Source organism: Geotrypetes seraphini, chromosome 1 (genome assembly GCF_902459505.1).
Source record: "Geotrypetes seraphini chromosome 1, aGeoSer1.1, whole genome shotgun sequence".
Taxonomy (NCBI): Eukaryota; Metazoa; Chordata; class Amphibia; order Gymnophiona; family Dermophiidae; genus Geotrypetes; species Geotrypetes seraphini.
Window position 1 is genome coordinate 2,539,954 of NC_047084.1, and position 24,404 is coordinate 2,564,357.

The following is a 24,404-nucleotide window of genomic DNA, read 5'->3' on the forward strand; positions in this document are numbered from 1 at the left end:
AAGAAAGATTTGGCATGAGTGGGACTCCCCCATCCTCAAGGGTTATTATCTTTCAGACTGTACCCTGTCAGATATAGCTACCGATCAACTCATTAATGACTTCCAAGAGGCCTTGGGAAAAACTTTTCTGGGAGAAGGGTCGTCAGAAAAAAGGGAGTCTATGAGGATCTGAGGCAACTGCCTCAGGTTGTGGCGGATGTACCCAAGCCCTGAAAATTCCAGCCAAGTTTGAGAATGGACTCTCGTGGAGAGAGCATACTACACCTAGTCAAGACATGTCCCCCTTGCTGGCTTGCATGACAGGTGGACTGATGGAGTGATGCAGTAGCCTTGCTGGAAACGAGGATGCAGGTCACAGAAGGGGCTAGAAGTGCATGCTCCCTTGCTGGAGGGCAGGGCAGGGAGTGAGTACTAGAGAAGGCTTTCGGCTTGGGTGCTTCCTAGGGAGTTATTTCATGCATAATTTTAATAAAGTTGTGGCCTTTTTATGCCCAAGATCTGTCTCTGTGACTTTTGTTAAATGTCAGGGGCTGGGTGGACGAGGTGGTGCAGCCTGCCTATGTTACTGTTCAATTCCCCCCTTAGGATCAAAACTACAAAAACAATATTACAATGTTTTCTTACCTAAATAGGCGCTGCATACTTTATTTAAGTACAGAAAAGTGCTTAGATAAAAAAACCCCCAATAAACAAAATACAAAACAATTATGCTCTTCAGCCAACAGGCTTATAGTATTCCCCCAAAACAAAATCACTCGAGCCAAAATTCTAGCTTCTAAAAGCCCGCTACCAGGCTGCAAGCTACCAGGAGTATATCTGGTCAAGTCCCAACGGTCAAAGTGAAGGTAATTTTATAGGTGGCAGAGAAAACACATGCAAGTGCTTATTTTAGGTTAATTTTGATAAAGACAAGTTGATACCTACCTTCCCCCCTCCTTTACTAACGTGTAGCGCAGGCTTTAGCGCCGGGGTAACTGCTCCAAAGCTCAAAGAATTCCTATGCGCGTCGGAACAGTTACCGCCGCTGCTCGCTCTACTACACGTTACTAGGATAAGTGAAATTGCTCTTACATTGCAGGTTCAGACATTTACACCAGTCCTGGAGAAGATGTAAATGTCCGTGCTTATAATTTTCTTCAAGTACACATGTAGATTTGCGCATTTTATAATCATGTTTTGCCCATGCTTCACCCCTGTACATACCTACTGGCAAAGTATACACATCATGTCAAAGGAGTGTGTGGCGCAGTGGTTGAAGCTACAACCTCAGCACCCTGGGGTTGTGGGTTCAAACCCCGCGCTGCTCCTTGTGACCCTGGGCAAGTCACTTAATCCCCCATAGCCCCAGGTACGTTAGATAGATTGTGAGCCCACCGGGACAGATAGGGAAAATGCTTGAATACCTGATTGTAAAACCGCTTAGATAATCTTGATAGGCGGTATATAAAATCCTAATAAAACTTGAAAGCACCTACCTAGATGCTAGTTGGTATTTTATGAGGGGCCATTTATAAAATTACTCGCAATATGCCAGTATACATTGGAACAACAGAAAGAGGCACTGGAGGCTCTTTGGCGCTTCACTTGGGAAATAGAGACGCCAACACGTTCACATGTGCTTGCTCAATTGTAGTTCGAGGCTTGGTTTCTTCTTTCCTTTTCCCCAGTATACACTGGAACAAAAGTCTATATATGGTGCTAACAGAATAGCTCTTAAATGTGAAATTTTAATAGTGTTCAGAGTCTGGCACTGGGATCTGCATCCAAATTTAGCTGTGAGAATTTACACCAAGTAAAACCTGGTGCAAATTCTCATACCTAAATTACGCATGGCTCTCTCTCTTTTTATAAGACTGCATGTTAAATTCAGAAAGGCCTCCCCAATCTACCCATATCCCAATCATAGCCACACGCCAGATTCTGGCATCTAAAAATGTGCCCACAATTTTAAAATAATCAGTTAGAGCCAGATTCTGTAATTGGTGCCTAAAAAGATAGGCGCCTGTTACATGTCAATAACACTTTGGTGCTCATTATAGAATTGCACTTAGCGGCGCCTAACTTAAAACTTAGGTGCCCGTAATGTAGATCATGGTTTTAAAGGCCTACACACGCAGATTCTATCTTGGATGTGTATCAGCATTTTGGCAATTGGGCTTGGCTCAACTATGAGGTGGTGTTTAGGGACAAGATGGAAAAGAATTGGCACATGTCATGGGGCACTCAGATATCAACCTTTAGGCTCACAAACATGGCTTCAAAGTCGGGTGGTGGGGTCGGGATTGGAGTGGGGAGGCCCGGCCTCTTGGGGTTGGGGGTGCTTGGCCCTTTTGGTCCGCAAGTAGAGGGAGGGTTGCAGGGATCCGAGGGCAGTCAAGACATATGCTGGAAGTTTAACAAGGTGTCCTATCCTTTCCTGGACTGCAGATTTAAACACGCCTGCTCTCAATGCAGCCAGAACCACCCCACACTTAAGTGTCCCAAAAAGGAGTGTCCCCTGATGCGTTCGGGCCGGCTGCTCACCCCTATCAGGGTGGACGGCATGCAGCCGTGGCTACTGGCCTACAGTAATGTCCTGGCAGCAGAGGTTTTGGTACGTGGTTTTGAAAGGGGGTTCCTTATTCCATTTCAGGATTATAGGCAATATGCAGATTCCAAACGCGTCCTCCGTGGTCCATTTGTGTGCAGTGGCTCAGACTAAATTGCAGGATGAGCATGAGAGGGGGGCGAATCGCAGGCCCTTTCCATGTTCCCCCCTTCCCAGAAATGCGTATCTCCCCGCTCATGGTCATTCCAAAGGAGCCGAGTAAATTCAGGCTTATTCACAACTTATTATGGCCAGTGGGTAGGTCAGTGAATGATGGTATACCATCTGACCTTTTCGCGGTAATTGGCGCCTAAAAAGATGGGGCGATCTGAATTATTATGAGTGCGGGGCTGGGAGCCCTACTGGCTAAAGTTGACAGCGAGTCAGCATTTCAGCTCCTCCATCATCTTATCCACTCCGGGGCTTCGCTTCGAAGGGAGATTTTACTACGATTGCCATCTCCCCATGGATTGTTCGATCTTCTACGTGTATTTCAAACTTTTCAGCACCTTTCTGCATTTAGGTGGTGGTTCGTTGGGCTTGCCTGGATTCTGTAATTCACTACCTCGATGATTTTCTGTTTGTAGGAGCTGATGGGATGGGGAAGTGTTTGGCGTTGAAGTCGATGTTGGAGCAGTTGGCTGTAGAATTTGGGGTTCCCCTGGCAGGGGAGAAAGCGGAGGGTCCTGTTACTGTACTCAATTTCCTGGGTATTGAGTTGGACACTGTGGCCATGGTGACCAGGCTCCCCAGGGCTAAGGTTGTGCAGTTGCAGGGCCGAATTTCCTAGGTATAGGTAGGTAAAAAGTCCATGCTCTGGGACATTCAGTCACTGCTATGTTCCTTGAACTTCACTTGTCATGTCCTACCTATGGGCAAAGCATTTTCAAGGAGGCTGTCGGTGGCCACATTGGGCATGCAGGATAGGAGGCACTTCATGAGACTCACCACAGGAGTACGGGAGGACCTGCAAAAGTAGGAGCGCCTCCTGTACGATTTTAATGGCATTTTGGTGTGACAACATGGGGGGTCATGGAGGTCGTCAATAGGCAGGTGGCACACTGCTTACAGGTAAATGCGCTGAGAGAGTTGGTATTGTGCTTTTTGCAGCTTAATATTTTTATCTGGGTGTGGCCTTTGCCCGGGGTGCAGAACTCCATTGCTGATGCTGTCTCGATTTTATTTCCCCAGTTTCGGCAACTGGCATATCAAGCGAGTGTGGAGGGACTTCGGATGCCAGATTATTTGTGGGACCGGGTCGTGAAGAACTCTGGGAGATGTTGAAGCTTTTGGTAGCACTATCCACATGGAATCGATACAGTACTGATTTCTGAAGTGTTTGCATTTCTCAGGAAAGGTTGGCCCCCTTGGGCCAATGTCCGATGAGCAGTTGGAGAGCTTTGTCATGGAGTCCCACAAATTGGGGTTATCCCGGAGCATGGTAGTTGGGCATCTAGCAGGGTTTGCCTTTGCCTGCAAGGCATTTGGCTGGCACTGTTCGACCACCGGAGAGAGAGCGATGCCATGGCAGCCGGATGTGAGGCTTCCAATTACACAAGCTGTTCCAGTTGCTTGACGCACTATCCCAGGTGGTCGTGTCCCAGTTCAAGGAGTGGTTGTTCAAGGCCACTTTTTCCTTGTCCTTTTTTGGTGCCTTGCAGGTGGGGAAACTTTTGGTGCACCCTGCAGATAAACATGGGACGAGGGGGATCTTTATGGCATCATGTTCAGTTTGAGGAGGTTACAGTCCTGCTCTTATATAAGAAATAAATTATTATTATTATTATTTATTGCTAAGTCAAAGATGGACCAGCTGGGTAAAGGGCATGCAGTAGTGCTCCTCCGGGTTGAGTGTAGCGCCACATGTCTGATGGCCCTGTTGCGTGACTACATGGCAGTCTACTCCTAGACCGGATCTGCCCTTCTGATTCATGACGATGGTGTTTCTCTGACTAGGTACCAGTTCCTGGCGGTGTTGCGCAGGTATGGTGATGTTATATGAGTTGGGGGCATTTATGTTTGGGGTGGGGGGGGAATAAGTGGGCATTTGTGTTTGGGGGTGGAAAGGGATAAGTGAGCGTATCCGGATCCCGCTGCTTGAAGCAGATGTAATAGAAATGCTCAACTCTCTCAAAAATAAGAACAGTACACAACAGGTAAGCATGGGTTAGTAGAAAAGAAACTCTCCACTAAGAGGTATTTAAAGGAGGCATCTCAAACTTTTCCTGTGTGATCCCATTTCAAAGCACTAAAAATTAATGTGACTGCAGCCCTACCTCTTTCCTCCATGCCTTGCTCTGTTATTCCTTTCTGCATCTGCTGGCAATGTGGCTGCAGGATTTACTTTTTATCAAGTCTAAGTTTATTATCCTGTCAGGACTGGTCTCTTTCCCTCCAGGTGCAGTCAACCCTAAATGAAGGCTTGATGACCCCATCTAAGATCATGAGTCACACTCTGGAAACTACTAACGTATGGTTATTTTTATTTGATATACAGCCTTTCCTCCACAGATATTAAAATGGCTGTCAATACATTTACTAGTACTCAGGTAATCTAAGCATTTTCTCCATCTGTCCTGGAAGGTTCACAGTCTATGGTATCTGGGGCAATGGAGGGTCAATGACTTGCCCAGGGTCACAAGGAGTGGTGCTGGGATCAAACCCACAACCTCAGGGTGCTGAGGCAGCAACTCTAACCTCTAGGCCATTCCTCCTAGTGGTTAGAGCAGCAGGTTGAGAGCTAGGGAGGCCACTAATCAAATCCCACCACTGCTCCTTGGGAGCTTAAGCAAGATGCTTAACACTGCATTGATTCAAGTACATATTTAGATAGGTTCAGGAATTATCCCACCTTGAATTACTAGTGTAAAGGCATCAATTAAATCCTCCCTGTCCACCCCTCACAAAAAAAAAAAATTATAGCAAAAACAGGTAGAACCAGCAATAACAACAGAAAAAATATTTTTTCATAGTGAGAGAGGTACAAAGTATCTTCACTTGTGGGAAGGAAAAGAGCAGAGAAGGAGTCTAAGGAACTGAGGAGAGGGATTTGGATTTAACTTGCACCTTTTGAGTAGTTGCTCAAGGCAAGTTACATTCAGCTACAATAAGTTTATCCCCATCCATGAAGAACTCACTTTTTAACTTTGTACCCATGGGAACATGGATTATATGGGATTTAGGCTTAACTGCTTTTATATTTTGCTGCTTGTTGATGTGCTGATCACCAAAATCCCTCCTAAAGGCCTATGAGATTAAAGTTAAAGCTTGCCAATACATTTGATCCACTTGTAAATTAATGCACACTTATCAGCCAAGTTATCGCCATGAAATCTGTGCTGTAAGGGTGGGGGGTGTCAAGGAGGAAGCAAACTCACTCCTGGATCTTGTGAACTAGACCCCCTACTATAAGAATTCCAGGAGTTACTTTAGATCAAAATCTCACTATGAATTCAAATACTGATGCTTTAGTAAGGAAAAGTTTCTATATGTTGTGGAAATTACGGACTATTAGACTATATTTTGATTTTTCTTCTTTTAGACTGTTGGTACAGTCATTAATTCCAAATACTTTGGATTATTGTAATATAGTTTACTTAGCAGGTTATCAGAAAAATCTTCTGATTAATTTTCAATCTGAAAAAAATCTGATCATGTCACACCTTATTACCAAGGACTACATTGGTTACCAGTCGAGACCAGAGTCAGCTTTAAATTAGGTTGTATATGCTATAAAGTCTTACATGATTTAGCACCTGATTATCTTGTAGATCATTTTTTATTCATTAATTCACAACACCCAAGATGTAATTGTAATTTGTTTGCTTTTCCATCAATAAAGGGCCGTTTATACAAGAGCTATTTTCAATGACTATCTTTTCAAGCAGCTCCTTGTGATAAAGAGGTAAATCTGTTAGTGCTGTCTCTTACCAGCAGCAGTTCAGGAAATTGAAAACCTACTTATTAAGAAATTTCTGTAATTTGTTTTTATTGTCACTGTTTCAATTTTCTTTTGTAAATCACATAGAACTCCTAAGGTACTGTGGTATATAAATAGATTTTTATGTTATGTTAATGAGTTACATTCAGGTACACTAGGTATTTCCCTTTCCCTGCAGGGTTCACAAAATTCTGTACCTGAGGCGATGGAAGGTTAAGTGACTTGCACAAGATCACAAAGAATACTGGATACCCTCCACTCCTTAACCCTTTAATTGGCAGATGGTGAAAACAGCTGCTTTACGGAACTTGATGTTGAACGAGAGCAACAGTGCCAAGAAACAGGCATTTGGAGATGCAGATCTCCCATAAGAGCAATAGAAACACATGTTGCTTCTGAGCAACAATGCCAACTAAAGGGTTAATTTGAACTTGTGGCACTGGGAATCATCATCCTTAAGAACTCATTTGATGTGACCAATTTCACTTTGTTATTGCATTGGTTCCAACACTTCATCCCTTGGAATTTGACTCTGTAGGGTCACAGTGACTTCTCAGATTGTGTAAGCCCTTTCTTATGGAGTACACACAGCACATCTTGAGGCTGGGACTGGATTTCATACTATTTGCAACTACTACATCAAGATTTACAAAGACTAGGGGTCACTCAAAGTTACAGAATAATACTTTTAAAACCAATAGGAAGAAATATTTTTTCACTCAGGAAATAGTTAAGCTCTGGAATGCATTGCCAGAGGATGCGATGAGATGAGGATGAGGTTAATGTATCTTGTTTTAAAAAAAGGTTTGGACAAGTTCCTGGAGGAACAGTCCATAAACTGCTGTCGAGACAGACCTGGGAGATGCCACTGCTTGTCCTGGATCAGTGGCATGGAATGCTACTATCTGGGATTTTGCCAGGTACTAGTTACTTGAATTTACCTCTGTGAAGATGGGCTAGATCAGGGGTCTCAAAGTCCCTCCCTTGAGGGCTGCAATCCAGTCGGATTTTCAGGATTTCCCCAATGAATATGCATGAGATCTATGTGCATGCACTGCTTTCAATGCATATTCATTGGGGAAATCCTGAAAACCCGATTGGATTGCGGCCCTCAAGGAGGGACTTTGAGATCCCTGGGCTAAATGGACCATTGGTTTGATCCAGTAAAGCTATCCTTATGTTCTTTCTTCTTCAAACGTACAACTTTATTAATTGAATAAATAAATGTGTGTCAAATTCCCTGAAGTGACTTTTTTGTTTACTGTGAATTATTGCATAAATACGTACTTTCAAAATATATAGGTAACAGAAGTGACACAGATTTGTAACCAGTTTTACATGCATTCTATGTGCATATTATTTTAAACCTGCAACTTATGGCTCCTTTTACTAAGGTACGCTAGCATTTTTTAGCGCACTCTACAATGCCGTGCACGCTAGCCCCGCGCTACATGGAAAATATTAACGCCAGCTCTATGGAGGCGTTAGCATGTAGCGCGCGCTAAAACCGCCAACGCACCTTAGTAAAAGGAGCCCTTAATCTCTTACCTAAAAATGTCCTTCCTTTCAAATCACTTGCAGAATGCCTATAAGCATTAACTAGATTAGACCATCCTCTCTAGCTGAGCAATTCAAAGGAGGTGTCCCAAAAGCTGCCTTCAATACGAGTCAATTTTCAGCACACATTGCTGACCTGAGTTGCTTATCAGACCTCAGTGAAAGCCGAGAAAAGTTTTCATTATTTGAAACAAAGGAAAGAGAGCTAAAGCTCCTGATGAAGGTATATTCTTAACGTGCAGAAAAATTAGGGCACTGTATGAGAATAGAGAATACTGGAATATATTTTTTAACTCAGGGTCAGTGCAGCAATAATCTTACAAAGCCAAACTAGACAATCTTATAGAAGCCTCAGCCAGCACGTTTAGGCAAGCTGGCTGAAATAATTGGCAAACTGTGCTCCAACTAATTCCTGTTTTATGGAACATTTTCTTCTAATCCCATTTCTTCTAGCCCAATCAGCACCAGCTGCAATCTGGCAACATCGAGCTGTCATTTCTACTACCTGAGGGACTCTCCTCTCCTTTTCGAATTCCACCACACCCACTTTAGTCAGGCCATTATATCAACAATGCTGGGCTAAGGATTTTGTAGCTTGACTCTCTTCAGACCTGAAAGAAACTTTTATGCCACACAAGGGTCACAATTCCCCTTGCTACTTCAGCATTAGCCCCAATCCCAGCTAACCTGGGGAGTAGAAATCCTGACCCAGGAACCTTCTAGATGCAAGCCCCTAACTTAGCAGGAATCTATTTCATTTATTTGAATTTACAACCACAAAAAAAATATTTTTAAATCCTACAGAGTGAGAAACACATGGGTAGCCACCTCTGGAATAGGTGGTCACGCATACCTGGCTTCACATCCTATGAAGGACCCCAAAATCCAGCGATGGGGTGGGACACTGGTAAGGAAATTCTGAGAGAGGAAAAGTGCTATTATATAAATGCCAGCTAGACAAACCAAAGCAATAAAAGAAAGAAAGAAATTGCTCAATGCCATATAAAAAGTGACTGGAGCTCTACTTGTTATGAAGGATGGTATATCAGGAAACAAACAAATGGAAAACCTCATTTGTTTGAAGTCTCACTATACCACCATTTGATGGATACAGCGAACCAATCCACACACCACTCCTGAAAGAGAAGCAGCAAATGTTGCCAAGTATTCTCACTCCCATTTTCTGTTATGAAAAATTCAAAATCAACTGAAATACAGGCTCAGCTTGAAATTTAACTTGCTTAGTTTTTTTAAAATGAAGAATATGTTTGTGAACAAAAAAATGCAGAATCCTGCTTGTGAAATGTTAAAATGAATAGCATGTTAAGAAAATCAACACAAAACATTATGTTCACTGTAACAATATTTAAATTCAAAAATCAAACTATTTACAACATAGGACATCACAGCGTACAAACTGACAGAAAATTGTGTATGAGATTTCATGGAGTGATTACACAAACCCAGTGCTGAGGACATTTTTTTCTGCCTCCAATACAGTACCTGACCGAAGAGGATATAATGAGGACAACAAGAGAAGCTCCTGAAGCTTCCTTAACACAGACAACGGACAAGAAAGTATGCCAAGCATGGAGGCAATGCCAATAGGGAGGGAAAATGATACAAAAAAAAGATGAGCGTGTATAAAGCATATGGTGGGGGAGGGGGGAATTAACCTAAGCCCACACTTATCAGTACAGCAACTGTTGTGTGCAGTATAAGGGTAATAAAAAATAGCTTTTGAACAGTTTTGGAAGTCAGATAGTCAAATGACATCCAACCACAGCTGAATAATCAGTGAAGCACTGCTGCTTCTAAAAATGTGAATCTTTGGTTACCTGGAGCATACACTGTGCATTGTTCTTTTCTGCCAATAAAACTGTACCCTCTTTACACGGTGCAAAAGCTTCAAAACGGTACACAGCTAGCTGTCATGTTTTTAAACTATCAAAGATGGCAATTCTGGGTTGGTATGCCCGGAATATTTTATTTTGCTTTGCTGCAGCTCCACCTCCTTCCCCCTTCTCTCAACCTCTGGGAGCAGCCATGTTTGGAAGGCACACTCAGAAAATAAGATCTGGCAGGATCATGTAATTTGTGCACAGGGTGACAACACAGTGTCATACCCAAAGAGATAGGCTGAGGAGTCATTCCTGCTTCCACCCCATTCCATCTATGGCTATTATATCTCCACGACGATGCATGGAGCTTCTAAGTGAAGCAGTTTCTGAATTTTAAAGAGGCAAAACTGAATGCTATCAGCAGTCTTTTTCTAATAAGGAATGTCGGAGGAAGGCAAGACTCTCTTCTCAAAGCTCCCTGGCACACAAAGGCAACTCTTGATCACAAGGCTTGTGCCTCTCAGACACTGTTACACTCAATATAGCAGAAGCAATCCTCACCCAGCGATACATAAACTGTATGCGCCCTTGGAAGAAACCTGTCTCTTGCCAGCCAGCACCAACACAGCTGTGATTGCAGGCCGGAGTACCCAGATCTGGGGGTGGAGTGGAGGAGGGAAAGACTTAACTGAGGGGCTTGTAGACCTGGAAACTAGGGAAGAGGAAGGGGATTGACATCAATGGCTTTAGAGCATCAGAATGAATGTATAAGGATTATTCTGACACTCAATAGCGCTTTTTTTCTCATTTTACTCTGAACCAAAAATTTGAGTATTATAGGAACTCGGACAAAGTCCCTTACTGGTATTTTACCTACTAAAAGAGTAGCTTTGACTCTTAAAACATTACAATGCATCTGAGTAAGGCTTCTATTGTAACATTAGACTCTTTTTGGTCTGCTTTGATGTCATCAGATTCTACTATTATTTCTCTTTGTCCATACTGCCTTCAGAAATTTTAAGCACTTCCAAATACAAGACCCAAGCCTGGCTGAGTAAGGAACAAAAATGGATTAACTTGGAACAAATGAAATCAATTGCATCTCAGAAATTGCTCATCTATAGGATAGAAACCTAGTTCATTAGAAACTGGAAAAAAACATTAATGATGTTTTGAACCCGAGAGTTATCAGTTTTCCAGTTATACCCTTAACCTATCCCTTGGAAGCCTTCAAACAATATCGTAAGGCGATCCTTGACATCCCTAAAGAGGCTATCCTTTTAATGAATAAACCTTTTCCTTACAATTTGAGGAGGCAGGGACAAGTATCCTTGGAAAATCTAGATAAACATTCATTCTCCCACACTCTCCAGGAACGATATATCCTGTATTTGTTTTTCCAGAAATGTCTAGTTACATTTTTCCAGATGTTCCAAGGAGTACCATACCTAAGAGTGGGAGGAACCAAAATGGATATTTCCTTAGGTACGAAAACATGCATATTTCCTTTGTAAATATTTACTTATTCAGGGTAATATATGATACAAGTTTGTAACCACTGTAATTACTTGCCATTTTAGATCATAAAAAGGAAAATCTATATAGATCTGTACAACTGTGTACCTCGTTGTTTGAGATTTATGATACTGTATATTGATATGAAACTTTTATGACTGAAATACAGTACCAGTAATAAAAACAGTTTTTCTCTTTTAAACACTAAACTGGATCTAAAAGTCTATGCATGCGAAGAGATAAGGCCGACCCTTTTCACTTGGTGTTTTATGGTCACCTGAATGCATGAGAGATCTGTGATAGTACAGCCTTTATAGAGTCCAATGATACAATATTTCTCAGCTCTTGCTAGCATGACTATTCCCAGAGATTTTGAATAATTAGGAGGTGAAGGAGGCTTAAAATTGACTTCGTACTAGCATTTTTAAACAGCATAAACTAATTGCCAAGTGTACTTTTGAAAACCTGCACAGTATATTAAGCAAACATTTTGTAAATAAAGACATGACTGGCTGGCAAAATCACAGCATTCTGTTATGAAAACAGAGAATTAAAAAGTAATGTAACAGCCATATTGACACTGTATAGCCAAGGTAATGCAGACTTTCACATGTTTTAAATAACACTCAGACTAAGAACATGATGGATGGAGTTATGGTTAAATTGGTTTAGGTCAGGGGTTTTCAGCCCAATCCTCAAGACACATCCAGCTAGTCAGGTTTTTGGAATACCCAAATGAATATCTATCACTTGCATACAGTCGAAGTACATACAAATTTCTCTTGTACATATTCATTGTAGATATCATGAAAACCTGACTTGCTCGGTGTATCCCGATGACTAGGTTCTGAATGTTTGGGTTAGGTAGTCAAAACCCCTCTATTGGCAATTCTGGTGTGTCTACCCACACACAGGCCACTTTGTATGGCTATAGATGTGTGCTTCATGTAAACCACAATTTAATAAGGCATGTCTTATCATGGTCATAATTCGCTGAAAATGTGGAAAATGCCAATTGGAAGCCGTTAAAGAAAATTCTATAGCGTTTGCATGGGAGAGACATCAACACAATCTCTTAGTCATCCGCTATTCTCAACAGCTGCCCCTTCTTACAAAGCTAAAATTTTCTAGCTCAAAGCTATCAAGCTCGATCTCAAAATCTTTGCACATACAGATTTGTTCCCCTTTTAATAGCACTTGATTTTATTCCCTTTCCTAATCTGCTGTTTCATCTTGGTAGCATGCAGGTATGCACAGTCTTAAATGATACTGGAAAACATGATTAATTATTAGGCTTAAAAAGACACACAATGCATCATCTTAGAAGAAGAAGGATGGAAAGAAAACCAGTAGTCTAAATTAACAGCAGCCAACATGTGAACAAGTCCATAAGTAACTTCTTTTCCATATCTGCTAACAAGTCAAGCAAGTATTATATACAAACGATGAGATTTTTTTTACATTTTTTGTGATTAATAGCACCTGGCTAATTTACCAAAGATACAATCTCATATGCAAACGTATTTCTAGAAAATGCCTTAGTAATGAAAATTTTAAAATCAGTTCAGGTCTGCACATCACCTTCTCTCCCTCTCTAGAGCTGTGTACCTGTTGCCACCAACACCTAGGGACCACAGTTTGCTTTACGGACACAGAAAAGTGCAGACTCTGAACACGGACATGAGAAATAACAGCCTAAGTGCAGCAATACCACCGAGTGCTCTGCATATTTTCAAAGAAAGTTCCTCTATTCCTGCTCCCCCCCTTCCTTGTGCACATCTGAAGGAAAAGGAAACAAAATTCTGCCGACCACGTTATTTGTCACCATAGGTTTGTATGAAAAAGATGGCGCAAAGTTCCGGTACGACGAATGAAGCCTGCGCTACGCAGGACAGTTGTCAGGTCATTAGCACTCGCAACAGACAATTTCATTACAAAGGGTTTTACCATTCACTGGCAAATTAAGATTTGGTGGCAAATACAGTTTGCATGTGATTTGCCAGCAAATATTAAGGTATTTAACTCCAATAACATTCCTACCAAGATGATGCATGCACCACATTGTGCTGCTCCACTCAACCTGCTAAGGATCACCAACATGGGTGGATATTGTATAATAAATATGCACATCATTCACACGCACACAGTCAGTTTTGCCCTGAGCCAACGAGTATCGCCAATAGTGCAAACAATGTAGTTGCGATGCCTGGGGTTTTCTTTTTTTGCCAAAAGCAATAGAGCAACAGTTCAAGCATTCTGCGCAGCTCGCACAATCCGCTGCACTGCTGCGCTTTCTACAACCACGCTTCTAATTCCTTCACGTTCATTTCCATCCATTGGATGTTCAAACGGATGGTCTCAAGTGCTTCCTTCACACAGTGGAGTTCGTAACTCTTCTCTTCTGTGGCTTCAAAGAAGTGTTGAACCTAAAGAATGAAGGCAGGTTTAAAACTTCACAATAGTAAGGATTTTCTAGTTGAGAATCAATCATTTATTTAACTATGAGAAATATCAGCTGAGAAACCTTCAAACCCTGTATTGGATTTGATAGAATAATAAAACCAGGTAACTAGTTCATTGCTATTTGTTCACCAACTCTTTTTAACTAGACCATCAAATCCACTTAGTAGTACTGTGGTACCTTGGATTACGAGCATAATCCGTTCCAGGAGCATGCTCGTAATCCAAAATGCTTGTTTATCAAAGCGAGTTTCCCCATAGGAAATAATGGAAACTCACTTTGATAGGTTGAGGGGGTAGGAAATTGGACTTCTGGATGGGTGGACATGATTTTTTTGCAAGGTCATGTCATTCTCATTGCCTGTAGCTCCCACCTACACTTAAGGGATGATCAACAGATTTTTTTTTGCATACATCTGTAATCAGTTTCAAATAGTTAAAACCACAAGTTTCATGTTCAAAAGCAAGGCATGCATAGCATCAGAACAGGACTTGGGGGGAGACTCATGGAACCCCTCCAAAATCTGGAAGGGGTAAGAAGTGCACCAGGATCTCCCCATTCCCATCGAACACCCTGCCACCAAAACAAAGAAAAAAAAAAAGAGATTATGAGGCTGCCACTGTCCATGCTCCAGAATAGGAAGTAATAAACCAGGGGTGGGGGTGGGGGTGTGCATGGCAGGATTGGCAGTCGCAAGTATGAACAGAGTGGCCCCCATGATTGTTTTTACCTTTGTTTTGCTGCTGCTGCTGCAGTTGGTCTGGAGAAACAGCAGCAACAGTGGTAGAGGTGAAGGAGCACACACAGGATGAAAGTGGGGAAAGAGAAAGAGGGCACATATAAAATGGAAGTGGGATAGAGAGGGGGCAAATGCTAGTGGCGGGGAGAGAAAGAGGACAGTTGGTGAGAGATTGGGAAATAAGTGGTAGTGAAATAAAAAGATGGCAAGCTGCAGGTATACAGTAAAAAAGGAAAAAAAAAAAAAAAGAAATTGAAGACTGTATAGTAGGAAAGAATCTGGACAGATACAGAAAAATAAATGGGGGAAAGCTGAAAGTAAAAGGAGAGAAAAATGACAAATGGACAGGAAATCTTGGCAAGACAGTTAAGATAATGGTGAAGAAGGAAGGAACCAGAGACTGGGATGAACACAGCTGTTAGAGCTGCTGCCTCAGCACCCCAAGGTTGCTAGTTCGATCCCAGCCTGCTCCTTGTGACTCAGGGCAAGTCACTTTATACTCCATTGCCCCCAGGTATTATTGTTAGATTGTGAGCCTTCCAGGACAGATAGGGAAGATACTTAAAGAGTATCCGATTACTATTCAATGAATTATAAACTGCTTTGTGTGAATCTCTTCATGAAAATGCGGTTAATAAACCTAAATAATAATAAAAGTAAATAGAAGACAACAAAGGAAGAAAAAATGAATTTGTTAAGTTTAGGATCAAATAGTGTGGTAGCCGTGTTCATAAACGTTAATACATATAAAAAATGGAAACAATACATTTTTGACTAATGTTTGGAAACCAAACCCTCCATCATATCAGAACAGAATACCATAACAGCAATATACTTTCCTAACCTGAAGAAAGAGGTTTTGACTTCTGAAAGCTAATTGAAAAATATATTTAGTCCAATAAAATATCATACTTTCCATTTGTTGTTTTATTTGTATTTGTTAACTGTATTTGTTAGTGATTGGAAATATCAGCTTTTAAATTTTTTCAGCTATCTTTATATTTGCAAATGCATCATTTTTTTCTATTTCTCTGGTGTATACTCTGGAAGAACGGTGGGTGAGAGGATACGATCGAGACTTTTGTACAGATATCTCTGGAATGACGTTAAAAGGTTATAGGCTCAGGAGTAATCTAAGAAAATACTTTTTTTTTAATAGAAAGGATGGTTGATGCAAGAAATTGTCTCCCATGGAGGTGGGGGAGATGATTGTCTGAATTCAAGAAAGCATGGGTCAGGCATGTGGGAATTCTCAGGGGAGAGGAGAAGATGGTGGATGCTGCAGTTGGGCAGACTGGATGAGTAGGAGCATAGGCTCTTGCCTGCATAGCAAATGACAAGAGTATGGCTATAATCCCTTATAATACATTGCACAGGCAACACTGTGAAGAACTCATAATCTTTGTCTACCTACTACAGAGAAGAGAGCTTCCACTGAGTGCTGTATAGCCAAGGACGTATTACACCAGCAGTGAACTTTCACCTTCAGTGCTCATCTGAGCTGGTCACAAATAACCTTGTCCTGTATTGTGGGAATAGGGGTCAGCATGACCTGGCCACTTCCTCAGAGTGATGAGACTTTCCTGAACTACAAGCTTATCTCAGAGTGAGAACATGTGAAGGAGCTTGCTTATCTGCAAGAACAATGCCCAAGAATGGTCTTCAAGGCTGAGAACATTGGGAAGATCTTGCTTGTTCTCATGGACAATGCCTCTCTGAACCCTATTAAAAGGGACAACTGGGAATCAAGTAGTGTGGTGGTCATTCTATCTGGCCTGAGATGCTATCAATCAGGCTTCACCAGCCCCCTTCTCTGTTTTGTGATCTGCTGCAACCTATCTGTCCAGTTTCATAGAAATATGATGACAGATTAAGGTCAAATGGCCCATCCAGTCTGCCCATCCGCAGCATCCACTATCTCCTCCTCTTCCCAAGGAATCCCACATGCCTGTCCCACACTTTCTTGAATTTAGACACAATCTTTGTCTCCACCACCTCTACCAAGAGACTATGCCACACATCTACCACCCTTTCTGTTTTATATGTTTTTCCTTAGATTACTCCTGAGCCTATCACCTCTTAAGTTCATCCCATGCCTTCTCACTCTGGAGTTTCCAGGGCCTGTCCGGGATCTATGTGCATTTACTCCGACTAATTGTTTGATAAGAATACTAGAAAAGGTTCAAAGAACAGCGACCAAGATGATAAAGGGGATGGAATTCCTCTCATATGAGGAAAGACAATAAAGGTTAGGGCTCTTCAGCTTGGAAAAGAGACGGCTGAGGGGAGATATGATTGAAGTCTACAAAATCTTGAGTGGAGTAGAACAGATACAAGTGGATACACTCCGTCAAAAATTACAAAGACTAGGGGACACTCGAAGTTACAGGGAAATACTTTTAAAACCAATAAGAGGAAATTTTTTTTTCACTCAGAGAATAGTTAAGCTCTGGAACAAATTGCCAGAGGTTGTGGTAAGAGCAGATAGCTTAGCTGGTTTTAAGAAAGGTTTGAACAATTTCCTGGAGGACTAGTCCATAGTCTGTTACTAAGAAAGACATGGGGGAAGCCACTGCTTGTCCTGGATCGGTAGCATGGAATGTTGCTACTACTTAGGTTTTGGCCAGGAACTAGGAACCTGGATTGGCTACCGTGAGAACGGGCTACTGGGCTTGATGGACCACTGGTTTGACCCAGTAAGGCTATTCTTATGTTCTTATACGTATCATCTATCTTTCTGATCGAGTATAACTGTATATAGTTCTAAAGCCTGAGTTTTCATCTTTGGTTGTTACACTTACTATAAAAGAGCTTGTCTGCTTGTTGTTAGTTCAGGAGATAAGAATTCAGGTCCAATTAGGGCAGCGGTCTCAAACACGCGGCCCGCATGTGGCTCTCCAGATTTTATTTGCGGCCCGCGGTCTGGAGGCATCATTCTCTTCCTTTTGGAGCAGCAGCCGGCTCGTTCGCTCAAAGCCGCGGGTTGGCGGATCCTTGCGCTATCCACTCCTGCATCGGAAGCCTCTCTGATGTCACAACATCAGAGAGGCTTCAGACGCAGGCGCGGATCTCGCAAGGAGCTGCCACCCGCGGCTTTGAACGAACGAGCCACCAGACATGCTGCTGCTCCAGTGACGTACCAAGGGGGGGGGCGGTCCACTGTTCTCTTCTCTGCATGGCCGACCAACTCTGGCGGCCCAACGTCAATTCTGACGTCGAGAGGACGTTCTGGCTAGCCAATTGCTGCCTGGCTGCCCGTCCTTTCTGACGTTAGAATTGACATCGGGCAGCGAGAGTTGGTCGGCCCCGTGCAGAAGAGAAGCAGGGAGATGGCCTGTTCCCGATAGCAGCAGCCGCAGCCTATTCTGCGGCGGCGGTGGCATGGGGGAGGGCAGGAAGGAAGAAAGAAAGAAAGAAAGAAGGTGGGGTGGGGACAGGGAGCCAGAAAAAAAAGCAAAAAATGGGGCCCGGAGGAAGGAAGAAAGGAGGGGGGACAGGGAACCAGAAACAAAGCAAAAAATGGGGCATGGAATCAGAGAAAGAAAGACAGAGAAAGAAAGAAAAAGATGGGGGAGGGAATGAGGTCTGGAGGAGAGGAAGCATACAGGAGGCTGAAAGAAGGGAAGAAGTATTGGATGCACAGTCAGAAGAATAAAGTGCAACCAGAGACTGATGAAATTACCAAACAAAGGTAGGAAAATGATTTTATTTTCAATTTAGTGATTGAAATGTGCCAGTTTTGAGAAAGAAAAGATATTAAACGGGCTGCAGAAAAAAATAGAGTACTTGGAGGGCCACAGAAAAAATAGTTAATGTCTTATTAAAGAAATGACAATTTTGCATGAGGTAAAACTCTTTATAGTTTTAACTTTAAAGGAAAGTTTTATAAACTATAAAGAGTTTTACCTCATGCAAAATTGTCATTTCTTTAATAAGGCATTAACTATTTTTTCTGCGGCCCTCCCAAGTACCTACAAATCCAAAATGTGGCCCCTAAAAGGGTTTGAGTTTGAGACCACTGAATTAGGGGAACATCTTCTCTACTAAGTGCTACATAAAATTCCATTACACATTCACATTCCTCCTTGCTATTACTGTGGGTTCCTCCTCAACATTCATAAATAACTCAACTGTTGGGCCACTTAACCTTTATGCTCAACTGTTGGGCCACTTAACCTTTATTTGCTATTATGTTTATTGGGGGCTCAGTTTAATATGTCTACATATTTCTATTTTTAATTTGTGTTCAGTTATTTTATTCTGTGAGAGGATCTGTCTGTGTTGTGTATATGAAAAAGACATGGTATTCTGTGCAGGATGGATCTGTACTAATCTGGCTTCTTTGGTTTTCCAATAAGGTTTATTGATGTCCTAGTATCCACTGAAGTGTTTGCAGTGCTGTGATTTCCTAAGTAGGTGCTTGTCATGTGACTCGTGGAAGCTACGCTGCTAATAGAGTTAAGATAGAATTGCTGTTAAGGTTGTAATATTTTGTGTTACTTTACATTATGCCTGCTACTGGATTTTGGATATGGATTTAGATCATACCTATTAGAGAATGACACGGGGAAAAAAATCTGTCCCCGTCACTGCACCGTCCCCGGCGCACCATCCTCTGCACCGCCCCGTCACCACCGTTCCCTTCACCGCCCCATCACTGTCACCCCTTTCACCGCCCCGTCACCGCCACTGCCATCCCATTCACCGCCCCGTCACGCACCCATCTTCTTCCCTCCGCTCCCCCACAGTCTGGTATCTGTCTTCTTCCCTTCCAGCGTCTTCTCCCCACTCTGCCTTCCACATTTCCTTTCAGGGTCTGTTCCTCTCTAGCCTCTTTCAATGTCTGTTCTATTCCTTTCCACCACCACCCTTCCCTCCCTCCTTTATCATCTGTTCCTTTCTACCACCCTTCTTTCATATCTTCTATCAGTCCCCCCCACCATCACTAGCAGTCTCTCTTCTCCCTTACCATGAGCAAATAGAACTTCTGAAAATTGTATTGCTGAGGCATTATTTCTAGTACGCCTTTTTTTCCAGATGGATAATGACATCAATTTTATAATTCTTACTGTCTGCTCTGATTTCATTCACAATTTGGTTTGTGTTTTGTACCTGAGGATTCCATGAGGCACTTAACCTTTTCCTGTCTCTTCTGTGATTTCAAGTTGATTCCTTCAATAATGGAGTCTCAAGGCAGTAGCAGTTTTCTATTTTGGGCTCTTTTGACATTGTTTAAGGGATTTCTTGTACATTTGGTGCTGGTCTTCTTTGATGAGGTCACTTCAGAATCTATTTCCAAGGAAGATAAACTTTTTCCCTTTCACCCCCTCCTTCCTTGTGTGAGCCGGAACACGCGGTCCCCGCAAGCAAGTAATTTTATATCATTTTCATTCTATTCATTCATAGAAATTAAAGTGTAGATAATGCCAGTCACATAACAAAACATGATTTTACAAAAATAATTCCCTGCACAGTCAAGCCTGCAAGGATTACTAGATGTCTTTCAGCAGCTCCCCTCCCTCCCTCCCCCTTATCTTTGTGGCCAAGTCAAAATGATCTACCAACAATAAAATTTTAAAAACACAAAGCACGCTGTACGCAGAGAAAATGTTAATTATCATTTATATTCCGCGGGTTTTCAAAGAGGTCAAGGCAGATGACTTTATGCAATGTCACCTCAGTAACAACTATACAAAAACAGACAAATATTCCCCCTCCCTTTTTACTAAACTGCGATAGCGGTTTTTAGCGCAGGGAGCTGCGCTGAATGCCCCATGCTGCTCTCGACGCTCATAGGCTCCCTGCGCTAAAAACCGCTATTGCGTTTTAGTAAAAGGGGGCCATAGTGCAAAATATAGACAGCAGATATAAATTCTCAAAACGGACACATTTTGATCACTAAGTTGAAAATAAAATCATTTTTCCTACCTTTTTGTCTGGTGATTTCATGAGTCTCTGGTCCTTCTTCTGGTCCTTCTTTCTTCTCCTTCCCCCCCCCTCTTTCTTTCTCTCTCCTCCTGGCTCCCCTCTTTATTTCTGCCTTTCTTTCTCTCTCCCCATGGCCCCCCTCTTTATTTCTGCCTTTCTTTCTCTCCCTCTTGACCCCCTCTTTATTTCTGCCTTTCTTTCTCTCTCCCCCTGACCCCTCTTTATTGCTGCCTTTCTTTCTCTCTCCCCCTGGCCCTCCTCTTTCTTTCTGCCTTTCTTTCTCTCTCTCTTGACCCCCTCTTATTTCTGCCTTTCTTTCTCTCTCCCCCGACCCCTCTTTATTTCTGCCTTTCTTTCTCTCTCCCCCTGGCCCCCCCTCTTTACTTTTTCCTTTCTTTCTCTCTCCCCCTAGCCCCCACAAAGCCATCGTGCCAATTTCTCCACTTCCACGATTCTTTCCCTACCCTCACCCCCAAGCCAGCAGCCGATTTCTCCCTGCTCCTTCCCCGATGTCCTGAACTTCATCATCGGGCAGCAGCAGCATTCACAATTCACTGATGTTGCCCGCTTCAGGCCTTCCTCTCTGTCGGGTCCTGTTTTCATGAAAACAGGAAGTAGGCAGGACCTGGCAGAGAACAAGGCCTGAAGCCGGCAACAGCAGCGAATTGTAAACGCTGCTGCTGCCCGAAGAAGGTAATGGAGCATGAGGCAGACCGCTTCTCCCCCCTCCCAGCTGAACCCCCGCTGACCCTCCTATCTCCCCCCTCCGTGAACCTTTCCGACCCTCCCAGCGAGTGCAGCAAACCTCCTTCGCGGCTTTCTCCTCCCTCTGCCGCGTCACCGATGACGTCATCAGTGATGCGGCAGAGGGAGGAGAAAGCTGACGCTACTGGAGGGAGGTTTGCTGCTTTCGCTGGGAGGGTCGGAAAGGTTCACTCGGGGGGGGGGGGGGAGAGAAGCGGTCTGTCTCGGTGCTCCAAGGCCTGGCGCCATTACCTTTTTCGCCCCTCCCGCCCCCCCTTGGTACGCTACTGCTCTCCAGCTCTCCTTAGTTTGCTGGTTTTCTTTTTCGGTGACCGGCACGCTTTCAAAGAGCCGCGCATGCGCGGCTGCTCAAAGTTCAATCTTCTGCTCTGCTGCAACTTCCTGTTTCTGGTTGGGTCAGAGCAGAAGATTGAATACTGAGCAGCCGTGCGTGCGCGGCTCTTTTGAAAGCGTTCCGGTCGCCGAAAAAGAAAGCCGGCAAACTAAGGTGAGGTGGAGAGAGGAAGGTAAAATTATGTAATTACCTGTTAATTTTCTTTCCTTTAGAAGCAGCAGATGAATCCAGAGACCAATGGGATAGCTCACATCTATCAGCAGGTGGAGATAGAGAAACTGATTAACAGGTGTACTTATTTGCTGGCACTCCTCCTGTCTCATCAGTATAGCTCCTTGCCCAAGCACATTTAACCATCAATAGGTATAGCATGTAAAAAACTTCTTTCCCAGAACATATCGCAAATAGCAATGATACAGAATACAATCATTAAGAACACCCAATCACTAAACGTCGCATACGAAACAACCGACAACCAAATACCAGAAAGGGTGGGGCTCTGGATTCATCTGCTGCTTCTAAAGGAAAGAAAATTAACAGGTAATTACATAATTTTACCTTCCTTAGCAAAGCAGCAGATGAATCCAGAGACCAATGGGATGTAGCAAAGCAATCCTCGATCTGGGTGGGAAGCAAACGCCGCCTCCGCAACAACCGAAGCACAAAACGCCCCTACCGTAAGTGCCACCACATCCAAGCAGAAATGCGGAGAGAATGCACTCTCGTAAGACCAAGTAGACACGAGACAAATCTCCTTCAAGGAAAAACCCCTGGGCCGAGCCCCAGGAAGTAGGCATCGCTCCTGCAGAATGGTCATGAAGTCGTTCACCAACTGCTTCCCTGCCAGCAAGCAAGCATAAAGAATGTCCTCCTGGACCCATCGAGCGATGGAGGCTTTGGACGCCGCCATCTGTTTGAGGCGTCCCTTGAAGAATACCAAAAAAGGTTATCTTAACAACAAGAAGAAATTAGAAACCTTGCTCGCAGAGAATGCTACGCACTTTCAAAAAAACCAGTGAGGAAAAGTACGTCTCCCCAGTTCTCCTCCCAGGAAGAAGGAAGGCAAAGTGAGCATGTCATAAAAAAAAGGATGACACCTCCTGAGAAGTAATTGTGGTACCATCTGAACTGATACCCCAGATTTTGGAAATCAGAAATAGGCTTCCCCGCTGAACAAGGCCTGCAACCCGGAAAACTGCAGAGCCAAAGCAATGGCTACAAGAAACCCCGTGTTCTATGGCACAAGGACATGAAGCCTTCGGAACTGCGAAGAAGCACCTGAAAATTGCATTCCGGACTTTCTAATTGGTGTACAAATATACCGTAATCCGTTTAGGAACTGAACTACATGAAGCTGAGAAGTAATATACCTGGCTCTTGTCACCAACTAAGAATGGCACTAGAAGCGGAAGAGAATTGAACGCTAAGCCCCCGGCAATGCCCCTGTGCCCAAAAAGGAACTCCGGAAGGGTGCAAATATGGAGAAGTATCCAAGAAAGAAAAAACCTCCAAAGGGAAGCAGAAGCCACAGGTTAAGACGTCTGTAGCGCCTGGATAAGAGAAGAAACAACCTGCTTCGCATAACAGGTCCGTCATGACTATTCAAAAGCTAGGTCGTAATACCAAAGTAGCACGAATATCCATATTGAGCGGACCCTAGGTGAGCAAATCCGGACATACTCGTAAACTTCATAGTCCGGCTGTCGAAAGACTCATCAGATCCGCATCTCAAGGATGGCGCAGCCAAGCCAGAGATTCTACAAATACTGTGCCCGGAAGCGAGCTAGAGATAGCAAATCCCAGCTAAGATCAGCCAGGGGAAAACACTGAAAAAAGGGAGAAACGAGAGGCGAGAAAGAAGCCCCGCTGCTACTCCCTCAGACTCCCCGTCCCTGTGCCGGCTGAAGAAGCTAGAAAGCTTGGAATTTTGAGACGAGGCCATGAGGTCCAGGACCAGGAGATCCCGCCTCCATAAAAAGAGCTGGAACACCTGAGCCAAAATTCCCAATATCTCAGATGTAGAAGATTTCACTGCTGACTGTCCAGCACCTCTTATTTGTATTCATTGATTCTAATTTGTAACTTATCGCTGACTGTCCAGCGCCTCTTGTTGTAAACCGCCTCGAACTACCCTGGCTTTGGCGGATATATAAGAAAATTCTTCTAGAGCGTACACAGCGCCGCACCTATTAACATACACAAATGGGCCATGCTCCGAAGGCACGGAGAGAAAGTCTATCTACATTCTTTCCTGACTCATAACATGAATCGCCAACAGAAGAGGAAGATGAGGGTCCACCCATCGAAGTAGAACCACAACAGTACCCGCCAACCGAGTACAGCACCTACTGCCCAGGCTGTAGAGAAACACCCCCCTCATAATACAGACTGAAAAGACCTACAGTGTCACTCCGGAAGAATGGTCTGAAGCTCCAGAAAGGTAGCCTGACCATGCTCCAGAGTAGACGAGCGAACAAGTCCTGAGTCGCCTATTAATACCAGACTCCTGGAGCTGAGGATGGAAGGTATCCAGCCCCCAACCCGACAGCCCGGGATGTGTGGTGACCATAAGCTAGTCCAGCAAACACCGAGGCATGCCTTTGCCAAGAGAAATCTCGGTGAGCCACCCAATCCTACAGAGCTATGCTTGAGGAGCCTACCAAAGAATTGGAGCCCTGAGATATCGGGAACCACCGGAACAAAGCGACTGCTGGAGCAATCTCACGGGAAAGCAAGC

At 43.4% G+C, this 24,404-nt stretch overlaps 1 protein-coding gene across 2 annotated transcripts in view; it reads right to left on the bottom strand.

Annotated features, from left to right (window-relative positions):
• Positions 1-9,038: 9,038 nt before the first annotated feature.
• LNPEP (leucyl and cystinyl aminopeptidase) overlaps positions 9,039-24,404 on the bottom strand; it is a 178,457-nt gene continuing 163,091 nt past the window's right edge. For both annotated transcript variants that reach the window (XM_033914441.1, XM_033914530.1), the window contains exon 18: positions 9,039-13,866. In XM_033914441.1, the coding sequence (XP_033770332.1) occupies positions 13,735-13,866 (132 nt within the window). In that variant the 3' untranslated portion in view covers positions 9,039-13,734. The remainder of the gene's footprint in view (positions 13,867-24,404) is intronic.